At 49.1% G+C, this 20,193-nt stretch overlaps 1 protein-coding gene across 5 annotated transcripts in view; it reads right to left on the bottom strand.

The window, feature by feature from the left end:
• SelR (methionine sulfoxide reductase SelR) overlaps window positions 1-20,193 on the bottom strand; it is a 57,639-nt gene that overhangs the window by 7,959 nt on the left and 29,487 nt on the right. For 3 of the 5 annotated variants that reach the window (XM_045743610.2, XM_045743613.2, XM_045743614.2), the window contains exon 2: window positions 3,445-3,674. In XM_045743610.2, the coding sequence (XP_045599566.1) occupies window positions 3,445-3,668 (224 nt within the window). In that variant the 5' untranslated portion in view covers window positions 3,669-3,674. Of the gene's footprint in view, window positions 1-3,444; window positions 3,675-8,536; window positions 8,555-18,451; window positions 18,603-20,193 lie in introns of those variants that run through there. The other 2 variants (XM_045743611.2, XM_045743615.2) reach the window with 2 other exon arrangements.

Below are 20,193 nucleotides of genomic sequence, written 5' to 3'. Positions count from 1 at the left end.
GACCAAGGAGCCAGAGCGCAACCCCCGCAAGCACAATTAGGTGAGTACACCGTCATGGTCTGGAATATTAAGCACCACATCTTGCCACATTCCTCACACTCCACCACACACTCAACATTCCAGCTTAATTAATAAGGGCAGCGTGAAGCTCTTTACTCGTGGAATAAAACATCCTCTTTAGTCAATCGTTCCAATGGAAGATCATCGCTGGTTCTAGCATGTAATGTTCTTTATGTTACAATATGCCCTACTGCATAAATTAACTTGACCATTTAACAAAATAACAATAAATAAAGTGTCTGCTTACTAATACAAAAAAATGTCTTGGGGGGGGGGGGGGGTTTAGTTCTCAGGAAAAGAGTAACTTGTGTTTTTTTATGATTATAAACCGACAGGCAAGCAAAGTGGCAGCCAACTTGCAGCACAGGGCTAAATGTGGTTCTTGGCCAGTCTCACGTTAATAAAACAAAAAATTAGTTGCCAACCGTCTGCGGCCAAATCACTGTCTCATACACCGAGTCCTCGCATGCTGTGTACATACAGTACGTCCATACATAGTATATATACATAGTATACATACATAGTGTACATACATACGTATACCTTATATACACGTCCTCTAACACAACCTTGACCCTAGTTCTGTAAACCGCAACTTTCTAGGTCACACTCGATACTGTATACTACATACAGCTGCCTACATACAAGTGAAACTCAACTTGTGATTATAAATGTGAGCATTTAAGAGTTATTTCGAGCAGTGGGTCATGAAGTAGTACCCTGTGAAACGTCAGTGTTGAGAGGAATCAATTAAGGGTGACGATACACCTTAACAAGGTTACACAAGGTGACGTTAGCACTGACAGGACCCGCGTGGTGTGTTGTTCATATTTAGAGCCAGGTGGCAAGAAGCAGATGGAAGCGGTACGTCGCTACTGAACAACTGCGAATGGAACTTTAAAAGATATTTGTGTAAAAACTGCGTCTACTTCAAGGGATAGAAGTAACATTGCAGGCATAAAATCCACCAGCAAACGCAAGGCCCATACAAGACTATATAAAAACCCATGCAGATAACACAACCCATCCTTTGGCCTATTCATGCCCGTGCCACCTCTTGGGTGGCTTTATCTTAATCAATCACAACCCATCAGTTACAGTGTTTACGGGCTCACCATAGCCCGTGCTACATGGACACTTCGTTTTGAGTAGCTAAATCTCAAACAACAACAACAACCTTCAGTTACAGCCCCGCTCCTGTGCTAGGTAAGTCCACTAGCTACGGGCTCACCATAGTCCGTGCTACTTGAAACTTTTTTGTTCCCAGTAGCTGAATCTTAAACAAGATAACACAACCCTACATGGGGGCAGCAGCAGCTCGCAGAAAGAGAGCCAACTTTCTAATCATGGGAGATTTTAACCATGGCCCCCCCCCCCCCAGTGGATGACTTGATACACTGAGAGCAAAGTGGCGGAAGCCGCCAAGGTCAAGGTCAAGGTCAAGTACCAAAGGCAACATATCAGGAGATAACACAAGCGAGAGGAAGAGGTTGGCAACCAGCCAAGTTAGGTATCATTTTGGCAGAGATTGTGTCAGAGGCTGGTTGATAGATCATTTCTCTGGCTCTAACTCCGAGGTCAGCATATGGCGTTGTACAAGCATAATATTCATCGAACCTTTGGGTTATGTTTACAGCTCTCTGCTCTACGTCCCTCTTTATATGCGAGGTACTAAAAAAAAAAACTTGCATAGTGTTAAAACTAGAGTCTAGAAGGTTACATTTGCCTACCAAAGGCTAAATTTTGTCGTACTAGAAAATGAAAGCGGCTTGCGAAATTGACACACTGTTCCGTTTTCTGTTTTGGGGATCCTCTAGTAGGCGAGGATAAGGGGGCGCTTTAGCACGACAGTTTCTTGACGTTGGGAAACCTTATAGATCGAGGCATGCGGGGAGGGAGGGAAGGAACGCAGCCGTCTCTATCGAAGGTCATTGGTGACTGAGTGAAGGTCGTCTCTTGCGAGTCACCATTTCTGGCGGGTTGCCAAGTGAACCCCAATTATCTATTGCTTTGTGTGTAGTTTTAATTCAGTTAACCGACAAAGTGTATTTATTGCCTACATATATTTACGTGTATTCATGTGTAATGTATCTATGCATGTGATTATATTCGTGTATCTATGCATATATTCCCTAAAGAAAGTTGTACCAGTATGGGACAGATAGGCTGGATGGTGAAAGGAGTGAGTGAGTGAGTACAGAGAAAAGATGAGCGTGTTTATACTACAAGTTTTAATTAATTTCAGTGTAACTTCTCGAGATATCATTTGCTTTACTTATTGATTTAAGCCAGTGGCCAGGAAGTGAAACCAGCAATTACGGGTTATCAAACGCCAGATTTTCCCCACAAAACACACTTCGAATCGTTTAACACTCGCCTCTCTATTTCCGGAACCACAGAGGGGGAATACAGCGAGCTAAGACTCGAACCCTGGGCCTCCCTCCTTGCGATGCGATTATGCCGACCGATAACCCACAAGGATCCCCATACCAGATCAGGTCTAACGAAGTTACCACAGCCAATATGGCCTAACCTGTTCTGGCAGCAGGAAATGACATCACGGGTTAGTCACACACAGAAGCCACCACAGCTCACCGGCGAGGCGGCCCACAGATTGTGGCGGCCAAGAGAAGAGATTGTGGCGGCCAAGAGAAGAGATTGTGGCGGCCAAGAGAAGAGATTGTGGCGATTGCCTAAGCCTATAAAATGACGCCGGGGGGGAAGGGGGACCAAGACCCATTTTGACAAACATTGTTTTGACTGACAATTCTTCCGGAACCAATTTGCTGTGCAGCAAATTGGTGATAATTGGAACGGCACGTTAGCTCTCAATTAACAATTAGTGATAATTGGAGGTTGGTGGACAGTCACTGAACAACTTAGTGGTTGTACGAGGGGGGGGGGGGCTGTAACAGTTGTGGTGAAGTCTTAAATAAAAACACTAGACACTTCTTCAAGAAGTTCCAGCCCAACCGGGCTGTGGTGGATATGTGGGCCTGCGGGCCCCTGCAAGCAACAGCCTGGTGGACCAAACTCTCACATGTCAAGCCTGACCCAAAGCCGGGCTTGGGGAGTATAAAACAACTCCGTGAACCTCAATCCAGGTACAGGCATGCTGAATGAAAGTTGGGGGGGGGGGGGGTGCGCGTTTGGTCCACCCATTTCCATTGCAATGTTCTACAACACCTGCCTGTAGCTTCAGGCTGCGAACAGCCGCGTCCAACAGCCTGGTTGATCAGTCCAGCAACGAGGAGGCCCGGTCGAGGACCGGACCGCGGGGACGCTAAGCTCCGAAACCATCTCAAGGTAACCTCAGCTGCTTCGAATCTGCTGAAAATATCTTACGAAATGTTATCGAGAGAATGCACAGTCTTCCCCACTCACCTCTCAGTCATCTTTTCCTGCGTCACCCGGTACTGCATGGGCGTCAGTTTCCTCACCAACTCCGCCTTCTCTTCCTTCTTCAGTATCCTGCTGGGGTTGCCGAGGCTCTGCTGGGGGCCCTTAGGGCGCCATACCCGTGGGGTCCTGGGGGTGACTGGCCCACTGGCTGAAGAAGGGCTGCTCCGGGGCGCCACGGGACGCAGACCAAACCGTCGCGGCTCCATCTTCACCTGCAGGAAAAAAACAACGTCACTTACTCCTCACTTTATCACACTAAGATAGGGAATGTTGACCAGACCACACACTAGAAGGTGAAGGGACGACGACGTTTCGATCCGTCCTGGACCATTCTCAAGTCGATGACTTGAGAATTCATCGACTTGAGAATGGTCCAGGACGGACCGAAACGTCGTCGTCCCTTAACTTTCTAGTGTGTGGTCTGGTCAACATACTTCAGCCACGTTATTGTGACTCCCCCGCTCACTCTCCAGGGTGCCGAAAGTCTCCAATGGAAAGGCAAACTCCAATACGATAGTATTAGAGATTAGAATAAATGTAAACCTAAACAAGAAATTATTGAATGAAAGAATTCAGAAATAAAGAATACGAGAATAATGTCTTCCAGGACTAAGAACAACCGAAGCTACCATAATCACATTAGGGAAGAACATGCCCAAATATCAGTTCCCAGATGTAAAGTTGTCGTCAAGTACTGTGGGAAAGAATAGTGTGTGTACGCTACTTGAGCAGCGTGAAGAATGCACCCGGCTCGCGCACTCTGCAACCTGATCAATGGTGGCGCCAGTTGCCCGCGATGCAGTCCGTCCTCCTAAGGTTCCCCAACGTCAAGAAACCGTCGTACTAAAATGCCCCCTTATCCCAACCTACCAGAGGACCCAAAACAGAAAACAATACAGTGTCAATTTCGCCAGCCATTTCATTTTCTAGTTTCCTGCCCGAAACGCTTTGCGTAATAGTGGCTTTAGGCATTGTATGTACTAGCTCTATCTATAAATTCAGCAATATTTGTATCACCCCTTGTATGTATGTACTTTACCTGAATAAACTTGGAATTTTGAATTTTTTTCAATTTTTAGTACGACAGTTTTTGCCCGTAGGTAGAGTAATAGGTCAAAATGCGACGCTCTATTAGGACAGATTGCATGATATCAATATATGGAGAAAATTAATCAACGCGTGTGATATTAAACTATGTAGGTTAGGCCAAGTAACGAACCACTTTAGTAATGGTGGAGAGAAACTGCTGGCAGGGGCGCGCTCATATTTCCCGCCAAACCAGGTTCTTCATGGAACCAGCCTCGCCTGCCACCCCCTTCCTCCCCCACACTCGCTGCCTCTCCACCTCCACCCTAACCCTCGTCCTCAACCCCCACAACGCTATATAGCTGCCTCCAACCCCAACACCAACATCGACTAGAGTCAGTTGCTTCTGTGACTGAGTGGAGGCCGGTAGCTGTGCTCCTTCAGCGGCGTTCCTTCCCCAAGACGCAGCGTCAGTTCTGTGTAATCATAATTTATATTTCAGAAAAACGCAGTTTATTATATGTTACCGGGGTGAGGGAGGTGGAGGGAGAGAACAGGGAAAACAAAGGTAGAGAATGGGGAGGAAGGGAGATGGAGGGAGAGAACAGGGAAAACAAAGGTAGAGAATGAGGAACAAAGAAGAGGAGGACAATCAAGAGCAGGTTTCAGAGACGAGAACACACGTCTAGGGTTTCCTGGGAGGGGTGACGCACCCTGGGGGCCACACCAGGGACCCGCGGCCCGGTCCTCGACCAGGCCGCCTTTTTGTTACACGTCCCCCAAGAAGCAGCCCGTAGCAGCTGTCTAACTCCCAGGTACCTATTTACTGCTAGGTGAACAGGGGGCCATCAGGGTGAAAGAAACTCTTACCCCATTTGTTTCCGCCTCCACCGGCGATCGAACACGGAACCTTGGACCTACGAATCCCGGGCGCTGTCCACTCAGCCGTCAGGGCCAGAGTTGTAGGGTGAGGAGGGCCCACGATGCCTCTAGTGACGTGCCAAATGGAACAACGACGCAGAAGCCCAATCGGCCCAATTTAAGAGTAATAATAATCTAAGCGATGAGCAGCAACACCGAAGACCAGACGCGCCTTCCCAGGAGATACGAGTTTCGACCTTGCGAGTGTTTGAAGATTGGCTGTGGTGTAAGTTGTGTGTGAGGGGGGGGGGGAGGGGGGGGAGATGACAGAATATCTGCGTTACGTCACTTTCCCCCGCCCGCCCCCCCTCCTCCCCCTCTGTCATGCAGATCTGTGTCACTTGGCATCGCTATCCGGGTCAGTGGTGCCTGGCAGGGGTGGAGGGGGGGACGGTAGTGCCTGGCAGGGGTGGAGGGGGGGGGGCGGTAGTGCCTGGCAGGGGTGGAGGGGGGGGACGGTAGTGCCTGGCAGGGGTGGAGGGGGGGGGACGGTAGTGCCTGGCAGGGGTGGAGGGGGGGGGGCGGTAGTGCCTGGCAGGGGTGCCTGTAGCTATGTTACAACCTATGCGAGACTCGCATTCTAGTATGCAGCCAAGGCATTCAACATTGAGATTAAAAAGGGCAAAGCAACACTAGAAAATTTCCAGATATTTGCAATCTCTTGCAGTGTTGAAAGATGTTGCTATTTAAAACACCGTATTGTACAAAAAATGCCCCGCTCCTGTGCCAGGTAAGTCCACTACGGGCTCACCATAGCCCGTGCTACTTGCCCCGCTCCTGTGCCAGGTAAGTCCACTACGGGCTCACCATAGCCCGTGCTACTTGCCCCGCACCTGTGCCAGGTAAGTCCACTACGGGCTCACCATAGTCCGTGCTACTTGCCCCGCTTCTGTGCCAGGTAAGTCCACTACGGGCTCACCATAGTCCGTGCTACTTGCCCCGCTCCTGTGCCAGGTAAGTCCACTACGGGCTCACCATAGTCCGTGCTACTTGCCCCGCTCCTGTGCCAGGTAAGTCCACTACGGGCTCACCATAGTCCGTGCTACTTGCCCCACTCCTGTGCCAGGTAAGTTACGGGCTCACCATAGCCCGTGCTACTTGGAACATGTTCCGAGTAGCTGAATCTATAACAACAACAACTCGCTCCATTAGGAAGGTGGGTGTCAACTGACAGCTGTCAAGAAGCACTGCGCATCTTGACAGCCTCCATGACAGTCTCTCCATGCGACCTCCGTCACCAACTACTGCACTTGCGCGTCTGGTATCCTCTCAGACGCAGGTTCGAACCCTCATCACGACCCTTGTCGATTTGTTCATTTGATGCATCACGCTATTGTGATTTGTGTGTGTAACTGTACTTGTTGTGTCTTGTAAATGATATATGGCTCTTGATCGCTATCAACACAAATATTAACATTGAGATCTTTATATTGCCATCTTTAATTACGGGTTTCAATAGTTTCTATTACTGTTAATCTTGTTGCCAAATCTAGACTTAGCAGTCAATAGGTACCAGGGAGTTAGACAGCTGCTACGGGCTGCTTCCTGGGGGATGTGTAACAAAAAGGAGGCCTGGTCAAGGACCGGGCCGCGGGGACGCTAAGCCCCGAAATCATCTCTAGATAGACAACTTAAAAACAAATAAACATCGCATGGAAACAAACTAACCTTAAGGATAGTATTGAGAAAGACGAGAACTTTGGAATTCTGACAGTATAAACTAAGGTGATACTGAAGGGGGAACTCTGAACGAGGGGGGGGGGGGGCTCTGAAGGACGGGGGGGGGGGAACTAGGAAGGAAACTATCAGGGGAAAGTGCCAAGCCATTACGACTATATAGCACTGGGAAGGGGCCAGGATAAGGATTTGGGATGGGACGGGGAAAGGAATGGTACCCAACCACCTGGACGGTCGGGGATTGAACGCCGACCTGCATGAAGCGAGACTGTCACTGTACCGTCCGGCCCAAGTGGTTGGGCAGGGCGGGGGGGGGGGGGGGAGGGGGAACCCTGAAGGAAAAAATGAAGAATGAGAAAAACTAAAAAAAAATTCTTGAGAAAATGAGACCTCTCCAAGACCAGGTTGGGTCCAAGCGCCTCGTTAGTGACTTCGATATGCAGGTGGACGAAGGGGTGTGGGGGGGGGGGGGTGACCTCAGCGTGAAGGGTCACTGCACGAGGCCATTAGCGAGTGATAACTACCCATTAGATCTGTTCATCAAAAGTCCATCATCCAATGGGAACTGGTGATAGGGGTTTGAGGGGGGCACTTACCCCCCTTTCCGACACCCGGAGGGCACGCCTACCCCCCCCCCCCCCTCCCTCGATGCCCATGGGCACAACTCCCCCTGCCCCCCCTATACCTCGTATAGGGAAAGGGGTCAGAAAACATCAGCGGCCAGATTCACGAAGCAGTTACGCAAGCACTTACGAACCTGGGGCCAGATTCACGAAGCAGTTACGCAAGCACTTACGAACCTGTTCATCTTTTCTCAGTCTTTGGCGGCTTTGTTTACAATATTAAACAGTTAATGAGCTCCGAAGCACCAGGAGGCTGTTTATAACAATAACAACAGTTGATTGGCAAGTTTTCATGCTTGTAAACTGTTTAATAAATGTAACCAAACCGTCAAAGATTGAGGAAAGATGTACACGTTCGGAAGTGCTTGTGTAACTTCGCGAACCTGGCCCCAGGTTCGTTAGTGCTTGCGTAACTGCTTTGTAAACCTGGCCCCAGGTTCGTAAGTGCTTGCGTAACTACTTCGTGAATCTGGCCCCAGGTTCGGAAGTGCTTGCGTAACTGCTTCGTGAATCTGGCCCCAGGTTCGTAAGTGCTTGCGTAACTGCTTCGTGAATCTGGCCCCAGGTTCGTAAGTGCTTGCGTAACTGCTTCGTGAATCTGGTCCCAGGTTCGGAAGTGCTTGCGTAACTGCTTCGTGAATCTGGCTCCTGATGTTTATCCCAAGAGGATATGGATCACTCGCAAGTCTGTTCCCTCCCTTGGTCCCGAAGAGACGCCTCGCTACCCAAACATGCCCTCTGGAGCTTGCAATTTTCCCCAACCACACAGATGACTGTGGCGGTGCAAACATTAGCTGGTTCACATACACACACCTACGTTTACTTACGTTAAAAAATACAAGCCCGCAGACGGTGGGTCTTTCATAGTTACTAAAGGCTCCATTACTCCAGCGAAGTCCCTGGCGGGCGAAGGGCTGTTGGCGGGCGAAGGGCTGTTGGCGGGCGAAGGGCTGTTGGCGGGCGGGAGGCTGTTGCGGAGGGTCGTTGGAGGAAGAAGGGTCGTTAAATAGTGCCAGGGTTGGGGGGGAACGAGGTGTAGGGGGGATGGTGGACAGGGGATCTATATAACATTGTTACAATGACACAAGCGGCCCCCTGTTCCTTGCCCTATCGCCGCCAAAGAAGGCTCCTTCTCAAAGACCTTCTTTGCCACTGTTCCCGTGGGTAGAAGTCTCCTGCAGCACCACACAGCTTCCCGCCCCGTGCTGTGGTCTGGCCCTTATGTGACTTCACATGTGGCATAAGCTCGTCAAGAATGCGGTCACGCTGCCTCGCGGCACCCAGGCCAGCCTAAGATATACAAGGAACCATGCGCAACCACCCTCAAGAAAGGCATCAACTAGGGTAATAAGGCTCCCCCATTCACACACATTTAGTGCCCCCTCATTCCGCCCAGCCCATGAGGGGTGGGTGGGACACACACACACACACACACACACACACACACACACACACAACACACACACACACACCACATATGTAAGGCCAATCCTGGAGTATGGGGCCCCAGCATGGAGCCCGTATCTTGTCAAGTACAAGACGAAGCTGGAAAAAGTACAAAGGTATGCCACTAGACTAGTCCCAGAACTAAGAGGCATGAGTTATGAGGAAAGGCTGCGGGAAATGCACCTTACGACCCTGGAGGACAGAAGAGTAAGGGGAGACATGATCACAACCTACAAAATCCTCAAGGGAATCGACCGGGTAAACAAGGATAGACTATTCAACACTGGTGGTACGCGAACAAGGGGACACAGGTGGAAACTGAGTACCCACATGAGCCACAGGTGGAAACTGAGTGCCCACATGAGCCACAGGGACGTTAGAAGGAACTTTTTCAGTGTCAGAGTAGTTAACGGATGGAATACACTAGGAAGTGATGTGGTGGAGGCTGACTCCATACACAGTTTCAAGTGTAGATATGATAGAGCCCAGTAGGCTCACGAATCTGTACACCAGTTGATTGACAGTTGAGAGGCGGGACCAAAGAGCCAAAGCTCAACCCCCGCAAGCACAAATAGGTGAGTACACACACCTCAATTGGCTGTAAACACGCCACAAAGCGCTGCCTCTATTTGCAGAAACAAACGACTACCAGCTGGCCAACGCAGCTCTAGCAAGGGTGTTACGACATCGAAAACAGTAACAGTGTTTGCTTCCAAGGGCACACAGGTAACACCTACCTAACAACACCTGTCAAGGACACAGGTACGACCCTACCTAACACCTGTCGAGGACACAGGTACGACCTCTAACACCTGACAATACCGCTGCCGACACGATATAATCGTCGCGTCGTATTGATTTGCTCTCAGGCTCACAGCTGTGTTGTCTACGTGGGTGATGCAGGTGTCTGGTGAGGGGCGGTGAGAGGGAGAGGAGAAGGGAGGGAGAGGGAGAGGGAGAAGGGAGGGGAAGGGAGAGGGAGGGAGAAGAGGAGAGACAGAGCCCAAGCTGAAGCTATAGAAGCATCAAGGCCACATCACCAGGAAGCAGATAGTTACAGTGAGGGGTGAGACCTTAGATTGGCGTGAAGTCACCAGTGGAGTCCCACAGGGCTCTGTACTCGGTCCTATCCTGTTTCTGATATACGTAAATGATCTCCCAGAGGGCCATAGACTCATTCCTCTCAATGTTTGCTGACGACGCTAAAATTATGAGAAGGATTAAGACAGAGGAGGACAGCTTGAGGCTTCAAAAAGACCTGGACAAGCTGCAGGAATGGTCGAACAAATGGTTGTTAGAGTTTAATCCAAGCAATTGTAATGTCATGAAGATAAGTTGTAGGGAGCAGGAGACCAGATACAAGGTATCATTTGGGAGATAAAATACTTCAAGAGTCAGAGATAAAGAGACTTGGGGTTGATATCACGCCAGACCTGTCCCCTGAAGCCCATACCAAGAGGATAACATCAGCAGCATATGCCAGGTTGGCCAACATAAGAACGGCCTTTAGAAACTTGTGTAAGGCATCTTTCAGAACTTTGTATACCACATATGTTCAGACCAATCCTGGAGTATGCAGCCCCAGCATGGAGTCCATATCTAGTCAAGGATAAGACTAAACTGGAAAAGGTTCAAAGGTTTGCCACCAGACTAGTACCCGAACTGAGGGGTATGAGCTACGAGGAGAGACTACGGGAATTAAACCTCACGTCACTGGGAGACAGAAGAGTTAGAGGACGATATGATCACCATATACAAGATTCCTAGAGAAATTGATAGGGTAGATAAAGACAGACTATTTAACACATGGGGGCACACGCACTAGGGAACAGGTGGAAATTTAGTGCCGAAATGAGCCATAGAGACGTTAGAAAGAATTTGTTCAGTGTCAGAATAGTAGACAAATGGAATGCATTAGGCAGTGATGTGGTGGAAGCTGACTCCATACACAGTTTCAAGTGTAGATATGATAGAGCCCAGTAGGCTTCAGTAACCTGTACACCAGATGATTGACAGTTGAGAGGCGGGACCAAAGAGCCAGAGCTCAACCCCCGCAAGCACAACCAGGCAAGTACCGTGCACGCCTCATTATAAGACAAGATACAGAAGCGTCGCGAGGCAGTTCAGCCCCCGGGGAGTGAAGGACACTAACAGCTAGGCCAGAACCCCCTCTTGCACCACCCAGAGGGCGCCCAGAGTGCCAGGGGGGCGGCCAACCACGCCCCCTGGCACGGTAGAGGGCGTCTCCGTGGGGAAAGAGGCAGGGAACATGCCTCTACTGACACACCAGGTGGTGGAGGAGGTGGTAGACAGCAGGTACGAGGCAGTAAGGTGACAGGTGTGAGACTATTGATTAGCTCCCCAACCGTGGGAATGCGGAAACTTGCAGACGTTTAAGTCCTGGGTAATCTCTCCTGGCGCCCTACTGCTGGTAGGTCATGCTTCAAGCTTGACAAGCCGACAGCTAGGTCATGCCTCGAGGTGTGACGGCAGGCAAACAGGACACGTCTGCAAGCATACCTGATCAACCAGGCTGTGATTCAATACGCCAACAGCCTGGTTGACCCGTCCAGCAACCAGGAGGCCTGGTCGGGGACCGGGCCGCGGGGACATTGAGCCCCGAAATCATCGCCAGGTAAAGTCAGCCAGACAAGCTCACACACTTGGGCACGACACAGTTATTGTGAATGTATAATCCATCAAAGGCAGACCGATAGACAGGCTGACGCCACGCCATCATACCATATGTCAAGGGAAGGCTTTTTGGTCATCATCTGAACACGTGGATAAAGTTAAAACAATCTCGGTTAAAAAGCAAGATAAAAAGCAACGAAGGTTCTAGACGAAACCTTCTTGGTTAGTAACGAAGGTCATGCAGGGTACAGATCTTCCATTAGACGTTGTTACTTCATCTTGCTAGACGTTACTAGACGTCTAACAAGAGGGAGGAAGTGAACGAGGAAAGATAGGCGATTGATTAACTTTTTGGCGGGAAGGGAATACTTTTTTTTAAGTAGCTGTAGGAGTTGACGGGCAAACCTTCATTAAGATCAACTCCTCCCTGTCAAGTCGACAAATTAGAAACGCCAGCCTACTGTAGAAGCATCAAGGCCACATCACCGTGTACAGCTCCTTAGGACCGTCCCCTGAGAAAGTGGTACAATGAACTAACAGCAAAAACTGAACGTAGAAGGTCAGGTGACAACGGCTCGTCTATTTTTTCTTTAAAGCAACACTAACAGGTTCATAAATCCTCTCTATCGCGCACACGATTGAGGGAGAGCGTTAGGTTCACGAAGTTAATACCGCGAAGAAGCCGTGAGGATCTCTTGGGCACAGTCGAAGTCAGGTTAGTTAGCCGTATGGGCACAGTCGAAGTCAGGTTAGTTAGCCGTATGGGTATAGTCGAAGTCAGGTTAGTTAGCCGTATGGGTACAGTCGAAGTCAGGTTAGTCAGCCGTCGGGGCACAGTCGAAGTCAAGTCAGTCAGCCGTCTGGATACAGTCGAAGTCAGGTTAGTTAGCCGTCTAGGCACAGTCGAAGTCAGGTCAGTCGGTTGATCAGACCGACAGTCCGCAGTGATCAAGCTCCGCTGACCTACTGAATGCCTGACGATTGTTGATTGATGAAGGTCAAGCCACCCCAAGAAGTGGCACGGACATGAATAGCCCCGTAAGGAATGCCTGACGGCCAGACCGTCAAATATATACCTCCCGAAGACCGTCCTCCCTCCCTTCCAGTGGGCAACAGGATCCAGGGTAATGGCACGGATCCCACTAATGGCCCTCGACCTGACCACTGATGAGTCGAAGACCAGGCCGCCACGCCACGCCACGCCACGCCCGCCCCGGCCCGCCACGCCTCCCTGCCTCTCCTCCGCCAGGCCGCCGCCCCTTCTCTCTGGCATAAAGGTAAACATACACAACGAGACAATTGGAACACTACAATTACTGATCAAAGTTGAGCACTTACTACACAGACGCGCCCACATACAGAGCGACATGAACACCATACACATGAAGGAACACACTCAAGACTGAACAGAAGTCACCTGGTGAACACTGAACAACTTTCCTTCACCTAATTGTGCTTGCGGGGGTTCAGCTTCTACACTCTGGTCCCGCCTCTCAACTGGTACACAGGTTTCTGAGTCTATTGGGCTCTATTATATCTACATTTGAAACTGTGTACAGAGTTCGCCTCGCTGAAAAAAGTCTAAGGTTTGTGGCTCATTTGGGTACTCTGTTTCCACCTGTGTCCCCTTGTGCGAGTACCACCCGTGTTGATTGATTGATTGATGAAGATCTATCCTGTCAATTTCCCCTAGTATTTTGTACGTGGTAATATTGTCTCTTCTAACTCTTGTGTCTTCCAGCAACCTGAGATGCAGTCCACGCAGCCTTTCCTGTTTACTCGTGCCTCTTAGTTCTGGGACTAGGCTAGTGGCATACCTCTGAACCGTCTCCAACATGGTTCTGTGCTTGCCAAGGTATGTGCTCCATATTGGGGCCGCATACTCCACGACTGGTCCGACATAAATGGTATACAACGTTCTGAATCTTTCCTTACACAAGTTTCTAAAAGGCAGTTGTGATGTTAGCCAGGAAGGTGGGGGGGGGGGGGGAACCGCCCTACCCCTTTCTTTATAACCACTCTCGTCTCCACATCTCTGATCTGACCCCCCATTCCCTCCCTCCTTCCCCGTCCCCCACCCCTCCCTGCACATCCCCCCCCCACTACCCGCTCCCCACTGACTGTGTTAGGCATTGCAACATCCTGTCTGAGTAGTTCACTGGCGGGCGTGTTGACCTCGGCCCGTATGTCTAAGATGTTCCCATTCAGAAAACGGGACAGTACGTCACTTTCGCCAGCCGCTTCCATTTTCTAGTACGACAAATTTTTTTGGTCTCGTGTAACGCTAACGAACGAAAAGGGACGTTCTTTGTAGGACAGGTTGTAATATTTGAGGTTGTGGAGAGGGGGATGAAGCCTCTTGGATTGTCGAACTAGAAAATATTAGCGGCTCGCGAATTTGACATTCTGTCCCGTTTTCTGCTGGGATATCTTAGGAGGACGGGCTGGCCACAAGGAATAAACATATGCTGGTGTACGTCATTTTAAGGAACGACAATGGAATCCCTACGAACATTTCCCGGACATGGCTCTTTGGGGGCCAGATTCACGAAGCAGTTACGCGAGTACTTACGAACCTAGGGCCAGATTCACGAGCCAGTTACGCGAGCACAAACGAACCTGTCCATCTTTTCTCAATCTTTGGCGGCTTTGTTTACAATTATTAAACAGTTAATGAGCTCTGGAGCTCAAGGAGTCTGTTTATAACAATAACAACATTTGATTGGCAAGTTTTCATGCTTGTAAACTGTTTAATAAATGTAACCAAAGCCGTCAAAGATTGATGGAAAGATGTACACGTTCGTAAGTACTTGCGTAACTGCTTCGTGAATCTGGCCCCAAACATTGTTCCAATGTTCAGCGTCTGCGTCAGCTGCGTCCATGGCGAGGTTTAGGGAAGACCTCGAGTACAAGACCTCGAGTACAAGACCCCGAGTACAAGACCCCGAGTACAAGACCCCGAGTACAAGACCCCGAGTACAAGACCCCGAGTACAAGACCCCGAGTACAAGCGGTGGATGAAGCACCAGACTGAGCCTGAGTAATTTATTTATTTATTTATTTATTTATTATATATATATACAAGAAGGTACATTGGGTTTGTGAGAATACATTGGATAGTACAGTATTTACAATTCTTGCAAAGCCACTAGTACGCGCAGCGTTTCGGGCAAGCTCCTTAATCTAGCAGATAATTTTAAGTAGGTAATTTCAATCAGAATTGATAAATGAAAGATACATTACAAGAGAAAAATGAGATGAGAGAGATAAGTATATTAAAGCACATTGTTATATTAAAGCTCTGATTGATTACATTGACAGCTTGATTAGTAATTTAAACAAGATTAATAGACACCAAGTCCATTAATAGACAATAGAATAATAAACAAAGGGATGACCTCCTCTCTTCCTAATATACGTCAGCGACTTACCGGGAGGAAAGATTTAGCATTTAGATTTAGAACAATTTAGAAGGCTCCATTTAAGTCTGACACCTAACTTTCCTACATTTGTTCAAAAGTTGACATGATGAACCCCCAACGACGCCCATCGATCGGGAGCCAAGAGGCGGGACCGGGAGCTGCAGCTCACCTGCCATTTACACCATACAAGTCCATTAGAGGCCATAACCACTATACAAGTACGCGGTCATATCCCAACGTCACAAATAAAATCAACGAGGGGGGAATTACTTTTAATCCCTGGAAGAGGATAGGTGGTTGGGGGGAGGGCGGGGGGGCTAGGAAGGGAAGGTTAGGGCAGTAGGAGGGTGAGGGTAAGGGGAGGGGAGGGTGAGGGTAAGGGGAGGGGAAGGTAATGGAAGGTAAGGCGCAGTATGGGACCATCTATAGCATCACTCAAGCGGGGACATGTAAACAAGATATCGTCTGGAAGCGTGTGAGAGGCATCGAAGTCTTTTGTTGTTTCGAAGTTATTTCTTCCCCGTTCTCTCTGTCAACCTCTGTCCTATGTCTGTGTACCCGTGTCTGTCTGTTCTCCTGTCTCTGGGGTTCTCCAGTGCCGGGTTCATGCCAAGTGTCCGTCAGGCTTTCATTCCGGCAGTCAGGAATACATTCTCCCCTGTCTGCTTGCCTGCATTCTTGCCGCCCTCTGCTTGCTTCACCCTGCATACCTGTTTTACTGGTGTCCCTTTGCTTACCTGTCTGGTTGCTACCTTCCCTGCCTGCCTGCCTGCCTGCCTGCCTGCCTGCCTGCCTGCCTGCCTGCCTGCCTGCCTGCCTGCCTGCCTGCCTGCCTGCCTGCCTGCCTGCCTGCCCGCCCGCCTGCCTGCCTGCCTGCCTGCCCGCCTGCCTGCCCGCCTGCCCGCCTGCCTCCCCGCCCGCCCGCCTGCCTGCCTGCCTGCCTGTCCAATTCCGTCCTAGTAGTGGTATCCATTACATTTCACCCAAACCGCTGCACAGAAGGCCTTTTATGTAACTCTTACGGGTGTCTTTACCCTCCTGGGTGGTGGTGCCGCCGGCGTGCGTGTGTGTGCGTGCGTGTGCGTGTCAGGCGTGCGTGTGCGTGTCAGGCGTGCGCGCGCATGCAGGTCGGAGCACGTGCTCTATAAAACAACTAGATTACCATAACCGTTAATTAAAATGCTATTCATGAGGATCCAGGAAGGTGGGGGTGGGTGGAGGGGAGGGGAGGGGGGAAAAGAAAAAAAAAAGAGAGACAGAGAGAGAGACAGAGAGAGAGACAGAGAGAGAGACAGACAGAGAGAGAGACAGAGAGAGAGAGAGGGAGCGACAGAGAGAGCGACAGAGACAGACAACACAAGCCTATCTCACACCACAGCGAAGAGACTACAAAAAATTATACCGTAAATAAAAAAAGAGTAATTTTATTTGGCTTTGTATTACATCAAAGTTGTGTTTGGTTAGTAAGCCTATTTAATAATTACACAAGTTATGCTTAAGTGATGTATTTCAATTTTATTTACCAAGTTGTGTGGATAAAAATAGCACAATATCTAAGAGGTATACCGTAGCCTAACCTTACCATGGAACCACTGTAAACCACACACCTCACCAACTATCAACACATCACTAAGGTTTGAGAGGATGCTAACAAGCCAACTTAACAGCTATGTAGTCGCGACACTTTTTAAAAGCACCAAGATATTTTAATTTTGCAATTGATCACTTGTGAGAAAAATTATAGCAACGTTATAAACAAACCAAAACGGAAATGAAAATAGATTTAGAAAAAGCATTTCAAGACTGTGCCGATGGAATACTAGACCACAAAATGACATTGAAGGGTCAATAACGGGCAAAGGAAGAGGATCTAATATTTTGTTAGAAATGACAAAGAGCTGTTGTATATCAAACACTCTAGTCAGCAGGATTCGAACCTTGAGCCCCAAGTTATGAACCAAGTTTAGATGCATGAACCAAAGTATGGTTCATGCATCTATACTCTATGAATCTACTCTATAATCTATGAATATATTGGTATACTTTGCATGAACCAAAGTGTGGTTCATGAATCTATACTCTTTCTCGTCCTTATACAAGACCCAAAACAAAGAACAGTTTCGGGTTCTCCTCCGCTGACCACACTAAAATAAGTATGAAAACTGCCTCTGGGAAAAATGCAGAAAATTTACAGATATTAAAAAATTTTAAATGAAAAATTAGACTACGTTCAAAAGGTGACACATTCCAATTACTTTGGTACAGGTAAAATTACATTCTACAGTTGCCCTCAAGCTAGAGGAGGAGCAGGCAGGATGTATCCATCCTCCTGTTTGACATAGGCCTAGGCCTAAGGTCTAGTCTTCAGTGTGCCAAGTAGGTCAGCTACAGAGGCACTAAGTGTGCACCGCCCCTCCTACCAACTGTGGTAGGCCCTAGACGTGTGGATTGGCCAGAAATTAAGGCAGCAATTGTTAATGTGGCAATATCGAGGCCTGCTGAGGGGAAAGTCGTGAGGTAGATGGGCCGCCTCGCGGTACCTGAAGCCTGGGGCTCCACGCGCGTGAAAAATAGCCTTTGTGCCCTCCCTACCCAAGGTCGTGGTCTGTGATAAAGGATGGGACAGATCTATCAGCCAGCCGGCCTATCAGCCAGCCTGCCTATCAGCCAGCCTGCCTATCAGCCAGCCTGCCTATCAGCCTATCAGCCAGCCTGCCTATCAGCCTATCAGCCAGCCAGCCAGCCTATCAGCCAGCCAGCCTATCAGTCAGCCAGCCTATCAGCCAGCCAGCCTATCAGTCAGCCAGCCTATCAGCCAGCCAGCCTGCCTATCAGCCAGCCAGCCTGCCTATCAGCCAGCCAGCCAGCCAGCCTATCAGCCAGCCAGCCTATCAGCCAGCCAGCCTATCAGCCAGCCAGCCTATCAGCCAGCCAGCCTATCAGCCAGCCAGCCAGCCAGCCTATCAGCCAGCCAGTCAGCCTATCAGCCACACCTCTTATCTACTTACAGTAAGGGAGCAAGTTATTGTTCTCTTGTGTGGGGGGGAGATGGAAGGGGTTGGGAGAGGAGTGAGGGATATGGGGGGGGGGGGAGGGGAATGTATGAGAGGGGAGGGCTATGTTGTGAGGGAATAGGGTGGATGGGGGTAGGTAGGCTCCGCCCAGACCTCCAGTGAGAAGCGTTTGGGCTTGCAGCGTCCATCCTGACGATTTAAGAGACAAATCTCGAAGCACACTTACACATATATGGACACGCACGAGGAAATGTTCACCCGCACACCGTCCATCCAGCCATACTTGTACCACATGCTCTCCCTCCACCAGCCAGACGCCCACTGTCACCCCAGACGCCCACACCCCCAGGCCAGCCCCGGCGGCGCCACTGCCACCAGCACCACAGCTACGCAGCAGCCGTCACAGGAGTATTTTAAGACGAGATCCGGAGCCTTGCTTACGCAGCCTTTGATATTGTTAGCGGCGGACTGACTGTAACACCTCTCACACACACTCTCTCCCCTCTCACACAAGCAGCAAGGCTTACACGGCCCGCAGAGAGAGGGCGCAGGAACACATCTTTACTAAACTGATGTGAGAGCCATTGAGAGGGGCGGTGAAAGTGGGCGAGACATCAAGTTGCTCTCGCGTGTGTTTGTTTACTATTTGTGTCTGTAGAATCAAGTTCTTTAGCTCTTGGACCCCGCCTTGCTAACCGTCAGTTGTTTAATGTACCGACTCCCAACTATTTATTTATTTATTTATTCTCTCTCTCTCATACCCATATGCAGCCAGAAACAGCTGAGTAACGATACCTATTTCCTGAGAAACCTTGTCCTTAGGGTATGTTCATTCCATCCAGCGGCCGACCCCAAAGACACATTCATCAACGCTCATTTTTCAAAATAGAAATGTTCTCAAATATCAATTATTATTGTTTATTAACATATTATGCATGTTTAGGCGTAGTTTCGGTGTTCAGGTTCTGTTGGCGATTATTTGTATTTGAAGTACGTGGGTGAAGCATTTACAGCGTTGCAATTCGAACAGAGGTCGCCAGCTAAGCACCAATTCGAACAGAGGTCGCCAGCGAAACACTGTTCCAGAAATGTTCAAACATCGCCAGTCGAGATTCGTGTGTAAAACGTTACACCATTCCTAAACAGTGGGTTTGGAGACTGTATGGACTGACCATTGGCCTGTGTTGACGAGGACGGGGCAACAATGTTGCTACAGCCGCTCAGACTGTCAACTCATGACACCATGACCTCGAGTAAGTGGTTATGACCCTTGACACCTTGACAGCCTCTCAACCCGCGCTGATTGACCACTCCTTTACTATGTGTCCGTGTACTCATCTAGTTGTGCTTGCGGGGGGGGGGGGGGGGAGGGGGGGTTGAGCTTTAGCTCTTTGGTCCCGCCTGTCCAGAGGGTTCCACTGCCACCACCCACTAAATAGGTGCGGCACCCCTGTGGTGCACTAGTGTCCACACTATGGTCGTGCCTCAGGCTTTAATGATGGGTGGAAAACACAGATATTTGCGAGCCATTATTTTCCATAATAGGTTACATTTCTAACGTTGGTTACCGTAGGGGAAGGGAAGGAAACTATCAGGGAAAGCGCCAAACCATTACGACTATATAGCACTTGGAAGGGATCAGGATAAGGCAACCCGTTCTCGCAAATTTAATAAGTCAATATTGACTTATTAAATATGTGCATAGGTGACATACTTAACATAATAGATACCCTTAAAAAGATTCATAGAAAACACCGACCTTACCTAACCTTGTTAGTATCTTAAGATAAGCATCTTATTGCTTCGTAATTACAATTATTACCTAACCTATAATAGGTATAGGTTAAGTAATAATTGTAATTACGAAGCAATAAGATGCTTATCTTAAGATACTAACAAGGTTAGGTAAGGTCGGTGTTTTCTATGAATCTTTTTAGGGGTATCTATTATGTTTAGTATATCACCTAT

The sequence above is a fragment of the Procambarus clarkii genome, chromosome 31, assembly GCF_040958095.1.
Source record: "Procambarus clarkii isolate CNS0578487 chromosome 31, FALCON_Pclarkii_2.0, whole genome shotgun sequence".
Classification (NCBI taxonomy): domain Eukaryota; kingdom Metazoa; phylum Arthropoda; class Malacostraca; order Decapoda; family Cambaridae; genus Procambarus; species Procambarus clarkii.
This window is presented reverse-complemented; position numbering and strand designations above follow the sequence as displayed.